The 13,086-nt window shown below is 39.6% G+C and overlaps 1 protein-coding gene across 1 annotated transcript in view; it reads left to right on the top strand.

Moving 5' to 3' along the window:
* The window catches only part of MGAM2 (maltase-glucoamylase 2 (putative)), an 83,678-nt gene that overhangs the window by 18,581 nt on the left and 52,011 nt on the right, over positions 1-13,086 (top strand). Inside the window, 8 exon segments of the mRNA XM_032867306.1 lie at positions 537-649; positions 769-894; positions 3,222-3,353; positions 3,446-3,544; positions 5,986-6,099; positions 6,978-7,062; positions 9,503-9,620; positions 12,871-13,042. Of these exon segments, the coding sequence (XP_032723197.1) occupies positions 537-649; positions 769-894; positions 3,222-3,353; positions 3,446-3,544; positions 5,986-6,099; positions 6,978-7,062; positions 9,503-9,620; positions 12,871-13,042 (959 nt within the window).

Raw genomic sequence — 13,086 nt, 5'->3', positions numbered from 1 at the left:
GATTTCAACACATAAACCAGGTTGTCTGTCTAAGCAACAACGCTGTGTTCTATAAGCTGTTTCTCGTAATTCATCCCTTCCCCACTCCAGAATCTTCTCCCTCAAGCTTCTGGACTAATAGCACCTTAATAAGGGCTTGTATTTATTTATTTATTTTTTGGGGGTGAGTGAAACTCATCTATAAAGTTTTTAAAACCTTTCCATTATGTTAAATCACTCACAAATTCCAGCCATTCGTATTGTAATACAGCCAGATTAAAATAGAATTTGTTCTTAATTGAATTTAAGTAAAAAAAAATAAAATTATAACAAAAAATAGAACTGGTTCTGCTTTCTCTTAAAAAATCAATTCTTCATTAGTGTTTTACTCACTTAATATTATGATACATTTCAGTAATCCATAAAAAAAGAAACATGATTTTCATCTCTTGCAAAATGAGACTGGGATTGTTTTGGATAACTCAGGTATTAATATTCCAGAGAAAAGCATATTTGCAACCACGAAATTCTTATAACTCTCATTTTAATCCTTTCAGAGGTCACCCTGCAGCCTGCTCCTGCGATCACTTACCGCACAATTGGGGGCATTCTTGACTTTTACGTATTCCTGGGAAATACTCCAGAACAAGTGGTTCAGGAGTATCTGGAGGTATGGGCTTTGGCTTGGAGAGTTATAAATTGAAATGGAAACAGTGTTTTCTGTATCAGACACGGTGCTCAAAACAGTAGATTTTAAATGCTTAGACATGTCTATATTTATTGTTTCAGCTCATTGGACGACCATTCATGCCTCCCTACTGGAGTCTTGGGTTCCAGCTTAGTCGCAGGAACTATGGTGGCATCAATGGGTTGAAGAAGGTTGTGGATCGAAATCGTGTAGCTCAGATACCTTATGTAAGTTGGAACTTCCCTTAACATGTGTAAGGCACCACTTTCTATCTTTTAGTTTTTGCATCTGATTCAATGTATTAGGAAGAAATACAGACAGGTGGATAGATAGATAGATAGGTACATACATATGTAGACAGACAAACAAACAGGCACACTTAGGGTCAGAGATTTGCATGCTAAGTTGCCTGTGTTGTCAAAAAAACAGCAGTTTATGGAGTCGGATGCATATGGTTTTGAAGTTTGGCTTTACTTCTTTGCAAAGCTTTAGCTTTACCTCTATCAGTGTTGGGCTAGTTAATTAGCATCTCTGAGACTTAATTCCCCTTTTATAAAATGAGAATGTTTTATATTCTCCAGTCCATTATATTCTACCAGTCCATTGGTGGACTGGTAGTGAGGAATGCCTTACACTAGGCATGGAAGGCAGGCAGTACAGAGGATGAGCTCCATCCAAATTCGTTGTTATTTTATGGAAGAAAGCATCTCCTAGGGTGATATGGTTAACAAGAGCTGACGACTGTAAAAATGACTCACAGGAAGTGAGTTTCTCATAGCAACCTTGAACACTCCTTCCAGATCTGGCAGACTATAATTTTGAAAGCTCAGTGGCAGCCAAGTATTTATGATGTTCAATGTCCACTAGTAAATAGATAATTATTAAGTATAGAGTACTGGATAAGTTCCTCCAGGAGATGCAGAATGCCTTTAATGAAGTTATCAGAACAGTTTATTTGGGGCTAGATCTTTGGAACTGTGTTGCAAACATTTATTTGTTTAGCATGTGAAGGAAGAAGGTGCAGGTGGAAATGACTTTGGCCTGATCTCAGGATTTAACAATGCCTTCTCAGGGCAGCTAAGGAGAGCAGGTCGAGAGATGACTTTTTCCTGGGAGAAAACATACCTGCTGTGATGTTTTGCTATTAAGAGGAAATTGATCATGTGTTTCATTTAAATGCCCCCAAATCAATACCCACAAGCACTCAATTCCAGGAGGAATCAGGCCAAAGTTTGCCACATGGTTATTATTTTACAAGGTGCATTCACAATCATGGTTAAACATCATTTATTGGTATTTTGTAAATACCACTGCATAGTTGATAACTTTTCTAAGGTCACGAGAACTAGCCAAATGGCAGGACCAGGATTCAAAAATAGTTATTTTGACGACTTGTGGTATTTATTTCAATCTATCCCTGTACCTCTGGTGTGAAGGGCTTTTCTGAGGTGTGCTGATTCATGAACAAAAGAGCTTTCCTTCCACGGACTGGCTCTTTCCCACCATGTTGGAGTGGAGGCACCCGAGTACTGACTGCCTAGTGTTAGAACAGGTGTGCTGCATTGGCAAGAGGCCCCTAGCCACATTTTCCTGCAGGCCTGGAAGCTAGAACCTTCTCAGACACATGAGGAACACTTACTACATGAGGAACACTTTCTTTGAAGACCTTCAGATGTCCTTGAAGTTGTGGCAGTTTGGAAAAATAGATCAGCTGGACTCAAAGATCCTATCACAAAAGCCCCAGTCGACCCCACCCACCCATGCATACGACCTTGGGAAATGTCACTCAGCCCCTTCACATGTCAGTCTTCTCACCAAGAATGACACCTGCTCCTCACAGATTGGTATGCAAACACTAAAATAATCTATGTACGAGACTTTGGTGAATTAAAGCCCTGCCCCTCTGTCGTTTATCTTTGTGAGTTATTATTCTAGCAGTTCTATAGGGCAAGAAGACTGTTTTCTCCTCTTATGATATATTCTAGCTTAATGTTTAGGGTCCAAGCTAGCACATGGTTACATCATTACTCATATACTCACCCAAACAGACATTTAAAGAGCACCTGTTTTATGTCCAGCATCCAAGCTCTCATGTTGCAGGGATAAACAAGACACAGTCCCTACCCTCAAATTCCTCCCAATACCTCATGACATGCATCTGTCAGGATAAAGACATAAAGCTGCAACCTAAGAGTGCCTGAATCTTTCAGAAGGGGCTTATTCTAAGAGGTAGCCAAGTCCTGGACGTTCAAGGACCATTAAGAAATATGGCTTCAGGGGCACCTGGGTGTCTCCATCGGTTAAGCTTCTGCCTTCTCAGGGTCCTGGGATCAATCCCTGTGTCAGACTCAGTTTCTCCCTCTGCTCCTCCTCCTGCTCATGCTCTCTCTCTAAATGAATAGAATCTTAAAAAAAAGAAGGAAAGAGAAAGGAAGGAGAGGGAGGAAAGAAAGAAATATGGCTTCAGTTTTAGTGAGCAAGAACCAGAGCAATGATACCTTCAGTCAGCACAGTGATGTTTCCTAGGTTCTAACTGGCTGGCACTATCTTTCAGGATGTCCAGTACTCTGACATAGACTACATGGATGGAAATAAGGATTTTACTACTGATGAAAAGGCTTTCCCTAATCTCTCAAATTTTATCAATGACTTACATAAGCAAGGACTGAAATATGTAATCATTATGGTATGTTCAAACAAGTCTGTTGCCTCATTTTCCCTTTCAAAGTACAAAAGAAAGAGATAAAAATAATATTTGTTATCATATTTATTTATTAGAATCCTGGCATCTTAAATAACTCTGACTACCAGCCCTATATGAATGGAAGCCACAGGAGAGTATGGATCTTGGGGAACAATGGCTTTGTCGTTGGGCAGGTAATTTTGCAAGGGAATCAATAAATTACAGTCATTTGGGGAAGTCTATACTTTTGTTAAGAAAGTGAGTAGAAGGCATGTTGTAGTATCATTATTACTGATTTCATGGTTTTAGAGGCTTCTTTTATTATTATTTTTAAAACAGTAGATGTAATAGTAAAATGATTAAAATTCTGAAGGATTTTTTTAAAAATTGAAATACATTTGACATATGACATTGTGTAAATTTAAGATGTACAGCATATTAATTTGATACATTTGTATATTGCAATATGGTCGTCATTGTGGCAAGAGCACTTCTGCCATATCACGTGATTATCATTTCTTTTTTTGCGGTGGGAAAAATTAATGTCTAGTCTCTAAAAAGCTAGCCCTCTGACCTTTGGACTATAGATATTTGAGAAGCAATGTAGTATAAGAAAAAAAATTCATTTATTCTTCAAGTCCACCTGCCTCTCAATTTCTCTCTTTCCCAAGACAATATGTTTGGCTACAATAATGTAACAGGAAGCTCATAGTCTAATGTGAAACCTGTCTCAGCTAATGTAGTTTTATTTTAAAGGAGATTTATAGAGCCCAGCCTTTCTGCAGGCATTGGAGTAGGCTGATTTGAAGCCTAATTTCCAGAGTATTTTACATCAAATCATGGAGGCAACTTTCTATTGCAGTTACATATAGGGTCAGCCCTAGCTGGTTGGATTATGTGACATTTACGAAAACTGATACTTAATCTGAGAGTTTATGTGGCTGCAAGTTGTGTTGCTCCTGGGCAGTTTACTTTTCAAAACTGTGTTTTCAGGTTTATCAATGCCCCTTAATCTAACTGCTCACTTAATTCCTATCATTGATTTTATTTACAATACTTAATTCTATTTATTTGTTTTTCATTGAGTCTAACCTTCTATGAAACAGTAGTTTCCTTCCTTCCCCAAACCAATGCTTTGATTTTATTGTTTTATTTGAATTGAATTTCTAAAAAATCAGACCAGTATTCATATATAAGTACAAAATCAGAGCCCATGGTCACATAAACATGATTTTGATTATCTAAAAACTAGATTATCCAAACCTGTGAGTCATTTCAGTATCATCTTTGAGTGGTACACAATTGGTAATTTGCATATAATTACAAGAATTTAATTAGTTGCCTCCATTGACCAAGAAATAACATCAAACATTTGATCTGAGATGTTGGCAGAGGTAGTAGTCTTGGAGGTGGGTGGAGGTTTATTACAAAGGTGTTTGGGGGGGTGCCCGGGTGGCTCAGTTGTTTAAGCGTTCGACTTAGGTCATGATCTCAGGCTTGTGAGATTGAGCCCCCCATTGGACTCTGAGCTGAGCGTGGAGCCTGCTTAAGATTCTCTCTCTCCCTCTCCTGACTCTCCTCCCACCTCCACTCATACTCTCCCTCTCTCTAAAATAAACAAATAAATAAAAAATAAAGATATTTGGTTGGAATGAAGTTTGCTGGGCTTACTCTAGATAATGTTGCTGTAGGTGACTTCTTTACCACTCTGCCTATTTCCTAAGTTCAAAATTACCTCTAATTATTTGGTGCCCTGTCACCTAACACAAGAGACCAGGAGTTCAATCCACTGAAACTGAGAATTTTAAGTTCTCATGTTGAGTTTTAAGAAGTCTCTGCAACATATAAAAACATACATATGTAATATTATTACATATATATGTAATAATACATAAAACATATATATGTAATATTATTATAAAATATATGCAATATATGACACATAATGTATATTAATATATAGAGAATATATATTTTATATATATTATATATATATAACCTAATGACAACTTATAAGTTTGTTGGGAACATAAATAAGAATGTAAGCAAAAAAGCTTGTATCCTATCAATTCAGAGTTCTCAGTAATTTGGCTGTAAGTTCTATCTTTGCGCTATTTATGGAAAATGTTAAAAGCAACATCGGTAGGAATAGAGAGGATAAGAAATATTGGACCCAAGTAAGAAGCACAAAATTCATTTCACCATTTAAAACAGATCATTTCTCTACCTAAACCAAATGTATCATTTATAAACATCATTATTCAAAGCGGGTTTAAATGACCTTTAATTACACATTAAGTGAATCTAGTCATTCTCTCCTAAAATCTTACCCAGTTAGATGGATGAGTGTTTTTAGACTCTGCTCCTAGCTGGTCTGACATCATGAAATTTTGTTTTTATGTTTTCATTGAAAGAAGACATCTGATGGCTTCTCATGTATTTAATTGGCTGTTTTTCCTTTCCTTTTGGCTTCTTTTGGTTGCTTGCATCTAGTTTACTATTTAGTTTGGGGGGAAATTTTGATTCTGAAATGATAAGATTCCTGGGGCTCCTGGTGGCAGAAGCCGTAGCAGCAATGAATGTGTCATGGCCCTCAGGCATACCCATTGCCACTGCCTCCTTCTTTGTTCTCTAGGGATACCCTGGATGGACAGTGTTTCCTGATTATAGTAATCCGACTTGCACTCAGTGGTGGACGGAGCAGTTCAGTGAATTTCATAAAACTCTCAAGTTTGATGGAGTATGGATTGTAAGTTGTTATTCCGGAATCAAACTTCTTTTGGAAACGGATAGTCCAAGATTTGAGAATGAGCTTTGACCCTGATCTGTAACAAAATAGTTTCTTTGACATAGTGGTATTTAAAATCATTTTACTTAATGCAGAGCTTATATGCAGTAAAATAGACCCCTCAAAACCCCAGATTTTAATTCTGAATCTGCCAACTGATTATTTCTTTTTTGAGAAAGTCCTTTATTTTCCCAGGGTCTCAGCTTCTTCCTCCCTTAACTGTCTTTCAACTGTTTTATGAGAGGCTGTCACACTGATTCATTAAAATTTAAAGTTAATCAGAGAACAATTTAATGAATCTCTTTTATTTTGTAGGTAGGGTTAGCAGGTGGAGATATTTCTTTGAAATTTGGAAAATTATTTCCATTAGCAAGATTAAGCATCACCTATTTTTAATCCATTTTAAAGAGACAGATTTGGTTTCTGTTATATCTTCTTGCCCCTCCCTGAGTGGAATAAAAGACAGGGAGAATTATAAAACAGAAATACTCCTCTGTCTTAGGCTCTTTCGAACAGCACTGAAACATTAACAGCTCCATAAAACTCACATTATTCATAAGGTAAGAATCAGCCTTTGGAAATGGTATCACTTAATTAGCTAATTGAGATCAATGTATAAAAGGTAAAAAATGTGCCTGATAGCACTTTGGTTTGGAGGGTACCTTAGACACAACCCAATCCAAAAGATGAAACAGAGGGCAAGAAGATTTAGGCAGATTACTCAAGATCCCAGTGAATAAGAGGTCGCAGACATGGGTTTTCTAGTTCAGTAAACGTTCCTGGACGACTAACCCTGCCTCTGTAACCCTTCCCCTTGTGCCTCTTGTGTGTCGTTGAAGGAAATGGATGAAGTATCCAGCTTTCTCCACGGTTCCGATCGCGGGTGTGAACTTAATACCTTCAACTTTCCTCCTTTTACTCCCCGTAAGTTGTCACAAGATACACTTAGAGCATGCCCCACAGCACTACACGTGGCCTAGAACAGTCTCAGTTCCCAGGGCAGGGGGTCTGTGGACACGCCGGCGGCTCCCCTACCGAAGCCCTTCCTGCGTGCACCAGGGGCTCCGGCCACCTGCTGACCGCTGGAACCGAGGGCGAGCAGGTGATGGGTGCGCGCCTCCCCCAACGGCCCCGCGGTCCTCTCATCCTGTTTGTGGTCTCCAAACCCCTCAAGCAAATGGTTTCAGTTTTCAACTTTATGAGAATTCCAGAATACTTTAAGGTCCAAACCATCTTCCACTGAAGTAACTCTGTAATTTTGTGAACTTCATTTTTTTTTTTTTTTGGCTCATTAGTCACAATTTAAAGTATTCATTGTTCCTTTTAGCTTCTTCTTAATTTAAGTCTCATTCTTAGTTAGACTTTCCAGTCCTGATTTCAAAAGTATGTATGTGTGTGAAACAGTAACAGATAGATTGTGCTGTGGAAAGACGTGAACCCCAGCATCTCCGTGGATTAACACGATAGAAGTTCATTCTTGGCTCATCTTCTCTAGCATGAGATGAGTGACTCTCATCCGAGCAGTGGCTCAGGGATCTCGTTGGTTCCATGGCTTGGTTCTCCATCTCAGAGTCCTTTGTTTCCAGCTTCCTGGGCGAAGGAGAGAGTAGGTGGAGGAGTGTTACTGGCAGGCCTCGAAGTAGGGCGTATTCAATTTGCTCGCATTTCTTTGCTCAGAATCCAATCACTTATTCTCAGTTTAATCTTGAGGGAAAGTGTGAAATATAATCTTAACTCCCCCAGGAAGAGAACACAGCCTTGGTGAGCATCTGGCTTGTCCCTGCCAGTTAATTCTGGTTTGTCCACTTCACCTGAACCTTGGACCATAGGTGACCTGCTTCTTTAGCTCCTTTTGGTCTCCAGAGGAGTGGAGAACTTTTTAAGGAGGAATCTTGGCTTCAAACCATTTAATTTATTGTAAAATCTACTGTTTGCTTGTCTGCTTATTCCTCATTCTTCTCTCCTCAGTCTATGACCCCCTGCCCCATTTTTTTTTTCCAACTAGGGATCACTTTACCATGTTTCCCTTTTAATCTCTTAATCTTCTTCTTAGGGAGAGCCAAGGATTTTTGTTTGTTTGTTTGTTTGTTTTGTTTTTCTGTAGAAAACTGCAGTCTCATCCCCCTCTGCCTACTTCTGGCAAGCACCTCACACCCCAGGTCCCAGCATTTCAGTCTATCTACCTATGACTAGCCATGACCTTCTAGTGGCTCTGCTGTGATCTCACCTTTTCAGGATTAGATAGTACAATTAGCACGATAAAGACTTATATTACCTTTGGCCCTGGAACAATTTTAGTGTTTTTTTTCTTATCATGGAAGTGGTTGTGAGTCTCATTCCACAAACCAAGCTCTGTCGAAAATATAAATTTCATAATGTTTTATCATTCAACTTAATTTCTGATTAAGTTGGCTGGTGAGATTCTGTTGAACTAGTAGGGAAAAGTCAACATCAGGGTTTCCTGGTTCCTCTACTTTCTGGAACTGGGCTTCATACTGAGGCTCCAACATATCGATGGCAAGGCTTGATGAGGGGGAGCTGATGTGGTGCCCAGCTATAGGTCCATAAGTATGAGAAGGAAAGAACAAGATTCTAGGCTACAAGGCAGAAAATATTGAGCGTTTTAGGTATGAAAAGAGAAAATAATGGTCAGACAGTGGTGATTTTAGAAGCAGGATCTGAGTTCTTATTTATGGAATCACCTAAGTCTCATAACTCTTTTTTTTTTTTTTTTAAGAGAGGCAACAAGTAGGCAGAGAGGCAGGCAGAGAGAGAGAGAGAAGCAGGCTCCCTGTTGAGCAGAGAGCCTGACTCGGGGCTTGATCCCAAGACCCTGAGATCATGACCTAGGCCGAAGGCAGAGGCTTAACCCACTGAGCCACCCAGGGCCCCTCAAATCTCATTTCTTAAAAAAAACAAAAAACAAAAAAAACCCAAAACCTAATTGGCATTGAATGCCTATAACGGAAGAGTAAAAGTATTTCCTTCCCACTGCCTTCATCTCTGTTCCTTACACAATTCTTCTTGATCAAATATGTGTAGAGAAATGTGCTGCTTTATTTATATTTCATTTCAGGCCAACTTCCCATTGCTTTCAGCTCATTTCCCAGTTGCCTCCACCCAGCGCCATGTTTTATGGGCTCCAAGGGAATGCACCTTAATTTTAATGATCTATCTTAGAGTGGGGCTTAGTGTGGGTCCCAGATAGGATGTAGCATTTAGGACAGAATTTAAAACCGGAACGGATTTTGTCAGGCGGAGATTGAGTGGAAAGGTATAGTAACGGGGAAGCAAATAACTGGGTCATTATTTTGTTAGAGCTGATTGACAGGAAAGTGCTTCACTGATGGCTGTTTCCCCATAGGAATTCTGGACCGCTTGCTTTTTGCAAGAACCCTGTGCATGGATGCAGAATTTCAGTGGGGTCTTCATTATGATGTCCACAGTCTGTATGGCTACTCCATGGCAAAAGCAACAGACTCGTAAGCACTTGGTTTTCGCCTAATTTCTGTGTAGGGGAGGTTGGAGATGGTGGCTTTTGTGTATCTTCCATAAGTATGTTTTTCAAATATATTTTGTGGTTATAAGGATGTGCAACTCAGATCTTAGAGGGTACTGAAGAGCTCTTCTCATAGAGCCCCTTGGTGCCTGTGTGAGATTAGTTTTGATTGGCTTGTGACTAAGGGACTTCCTTAGATACTGGTAGGCAATAATGTGCAAGGTATTTACAGCCCCCAGTTGGAAGCCAGCCCTGTTACTGAACCACACCAGCGTTGCCTGATTTGTCAAATAAAAATATAGGGCCCAGTTAAATTTGTAGTGGACATACTTACACTAAAAATGATCTATTGTTTAAATTAAATTCAAGTTTGCCGGAGTGTCCCTTGTCTACCTGGCAGGGCTACCCACACCACATCCTCCTGGCTTCTCTCCCCACTGGCCGCCCCAGGCTCCCTCTCAGTTCTCCTGTCTGCAAACATATGCTTATCTTTAAAGCCTCTTTTCAGATGTTTCTAGAAACCTTCCTGTCAGTTCTAGGAAAAGATTATTTCCCTTTTTTTATGCTACCTTTGTTTGTATTACAATATACTCAATATACAAAAATCTTATATTATAACATTTAGGCAATCCCCTCCTTTTTTTTTTCTTGTTGGACTGCAAGCGTTTTGAGGGCAAAGTTTTCCCTGTAACTTTAGCCTGAGGAATAGCGTGTGTACTTACCATGTGTGTTGCATAGCTGCCTGGCCTGAGGGAGAGACATCAGGAAGGGCCTGCAGGGGATGCATGACCACCCTGCTTTGTTCTCCAGCACCATTTTGCTCTCCTGACTTTGTATTATGTGGGATCGTCCAGGAGAGAGAGTCCTTGTCTAATAAATGCAAAAGTTTTGATCTCCAAAAAGAAGCTTCAAGAAGAAGGACACAAGTTTCTGATTTTGTTATCCTCTCTTTTCTGACCTCTGTCTCTCTCACTCTGCCTTTCCTGGGAAATAAGCTAGAAGAATAAGGCTCAGTTCCCTCAACTTTGAAACGAGAGGCTTGGATTAATGTTTCCCAAAGTTCCTTCTTATTCCAATCTATTTCGACTCTAAAACGCTTCTATCTAAGAATGGAGGGTGGGAGGGAGAGTGGCTACAGACTGGGGTGAGAAAGGGGGGGCTGGAGGAGGGAAAGAGAGTTGCAAATTGCTTTATTGCTCATGTCTCCATGTAATAAAAGTGCAGTAAGGTTGTGATGGGGTTGGTTAATATAGTCTAATAGCTATGATTAATAGTTAAAAGGTAACTACAATGGAGAAGGTTAAGTGCCCTTCTAAGCTCTCTAGGTCAGACAGAATGACCTAAGTTCCCAGAGAACAGTGGGGATATGATTTTTGTTCAGTGGGATCTGAGCACCAGCAACATTTAAGCCATAGATCTGATTAGTATTTGGCTCAACCTTCCTGGAACTATTGTCTGGGATAGTGGTTACCCTAAGAAGGAACTTCTCCCTCTGAGCTGAAAGTAGAAAGACCAGATCCCCTCAGAGATCGGGACCAATGATAAGCCAGTCAGACCTGCGGGACAGAAAAGAGAGACTTGAGGATCTCTGAATAAGATTGTTCCTCTACTCTGGAAAACAGAGACTTATCTAATCTGTGGTACCATAAAGGTCTGCCTCTACATAAACCTATAACCTCAGATAACTTTATCCACCTTTCGGTTTCACTCTGTGCAACCTGAATGTGTTTCTTTCATGGTCGGTGATTACAGAGTGCCATAAACCCTCTAGCCAATGGTAATAAAGGCAAAGTACCTGCTTGTTGAGATCAAAGACATGAGGGTAGGAGTTGAAGACTGAGTGTTCTCCTTTATGCTACCTTTACTTTTTGGTCATTAAATTGTCAGAAGGGAAGACTTCATGCTTTCAAACCCATCCTCTATTTCAGAATTTTCTCCCTTTTGCCATTCTATCATGTTGCCATTATAGACTCCACATAAGGTAGTACTCAGGAGTATGAAGTTGGGTGAGCATTGGTGGCTGGGACAGTGTCTGTGAGGGACTGGCCAGGGTCTGGTGATACACTTGTCTCGGACGACATACTGAAAGGAAAGATAGAAGCAGCAATTGTGGGTCAGGTATCACCATGCCATTGTTGTAATTTTAATTTCAGATAGCTAAAGGAAGGTATGAGCTGCTTAGCATGGAATGGGAAAGAAGGAAGAGGCATTTCAGGAAAGTGCTTATGCAAAAGAATATTCAGAATAAACGCTAAGCAAGATAACTTATATCTTACTGTGTTGTTACCCCACCTCACGCTCCCCTCCATCCTGAAGTAATTGTCTTTCTGAATTCCATGTTCTCAATCCCTTTGCTTAATCTTTTACAGAGTCTTATTTGATATATGATATTTTGTTTGTAGTACAACGAAAATAATATTTTATATTTTAATTGCATTTAAGTTTATAAAGAGTATCATCTGTTATCTTTTGATACTTACTCAATTAAAATTATTATTATTTTCAATAGATTAAGATTTCCCAACATGGAGAATTGCTAATAATAAGTTTTAAGGCTTTAGGGGAACCCAGCTGCCTAGAACCCAGCTGGTGTACAAACTGTTCCAGCAGAGGCTTCAGAGATCCAGCCTGAGCTGGTGTTGTGCTAGACAGGATTGATTATAGAGGCGCAGCAAGACATGGAAACAAGAGACATCAGAAAAGCTTTGTCTAGGTGGAGAAGATGGAGTCAAGAACTCAAGACATGGCCACAATGTATTATTGATCAAAAGGGCCAAAACACAGTCAGATCCAATAAGAGAAAGAGAGGCCAGGAGCATAAAGACATTTTTGGGGGGACTGGACTGTAGAGGTTTGGACTGTCTTATATGAAGTCTGAAACCTTATACTAAGAAGCTCTTAAAAATACTAGATCTTAAATATAAGATACTAAAAAAAGTACTAAATCTTAAAAATACTGGGTAGTGGGCATTAAGGAGGGCACATGGTGTAATGAGCACTGGGTATTTAATGCAACTGATGAATAACTAAATTCTCCATCTGAAAATAATGATACGCTATATGTTAATTGAATTTAAATAAAATAAGATAATAAAAACTAGTTTGCTCACCTAGTTCATGAAGTCCTGATGTTTTTTCTGTTTTGTTGGAAAGCCCGTTGCTCCCCTTGGGTACAGGTGAGTCCTAGATATTCACAGCTCACTTCACATTCAATAGATTGTATTCCTTTTCAGGGCCATGAAGAAAATCTTCCCCAACAAAAGTAACTTGATCTTATCCCGTTCTACTTTTGCTGGATCTGGCAAATATGCTGCACATTGGTTGGGGGACAATGCAGCCACATGGGATGATCTCCAGTGGTCCATCCCTAGTATCCTTGAGTTCAACCTGTTTGGTATCCCCATGGTGAGTTTTACTCTCAACAAGGAACTTTTACCTTTTGTTCTTTG

The sequence above is a fragment of the Lontra canadensis genome, unplaced genomic scaffold, assembly GCF_010015895.1.
Source record: "Lontra canadensis isolate GAN:19392208 unplaced genomic scaffold, GSC_riverotter_1.0 scaffold2, whole genome shotgun sequence".
NCBI classification, from domain to species: Eukaryota; Metazoa; Chordata; class Mammalia; order Carnivora; family Mustelidae; genus Lontra; species Lontra canadensis.
The sequence above is the reverse complement of the archived record's forward strand: the minus strand, read 5'-3'. Positions and strand labels throughout refer to the sequence as shown.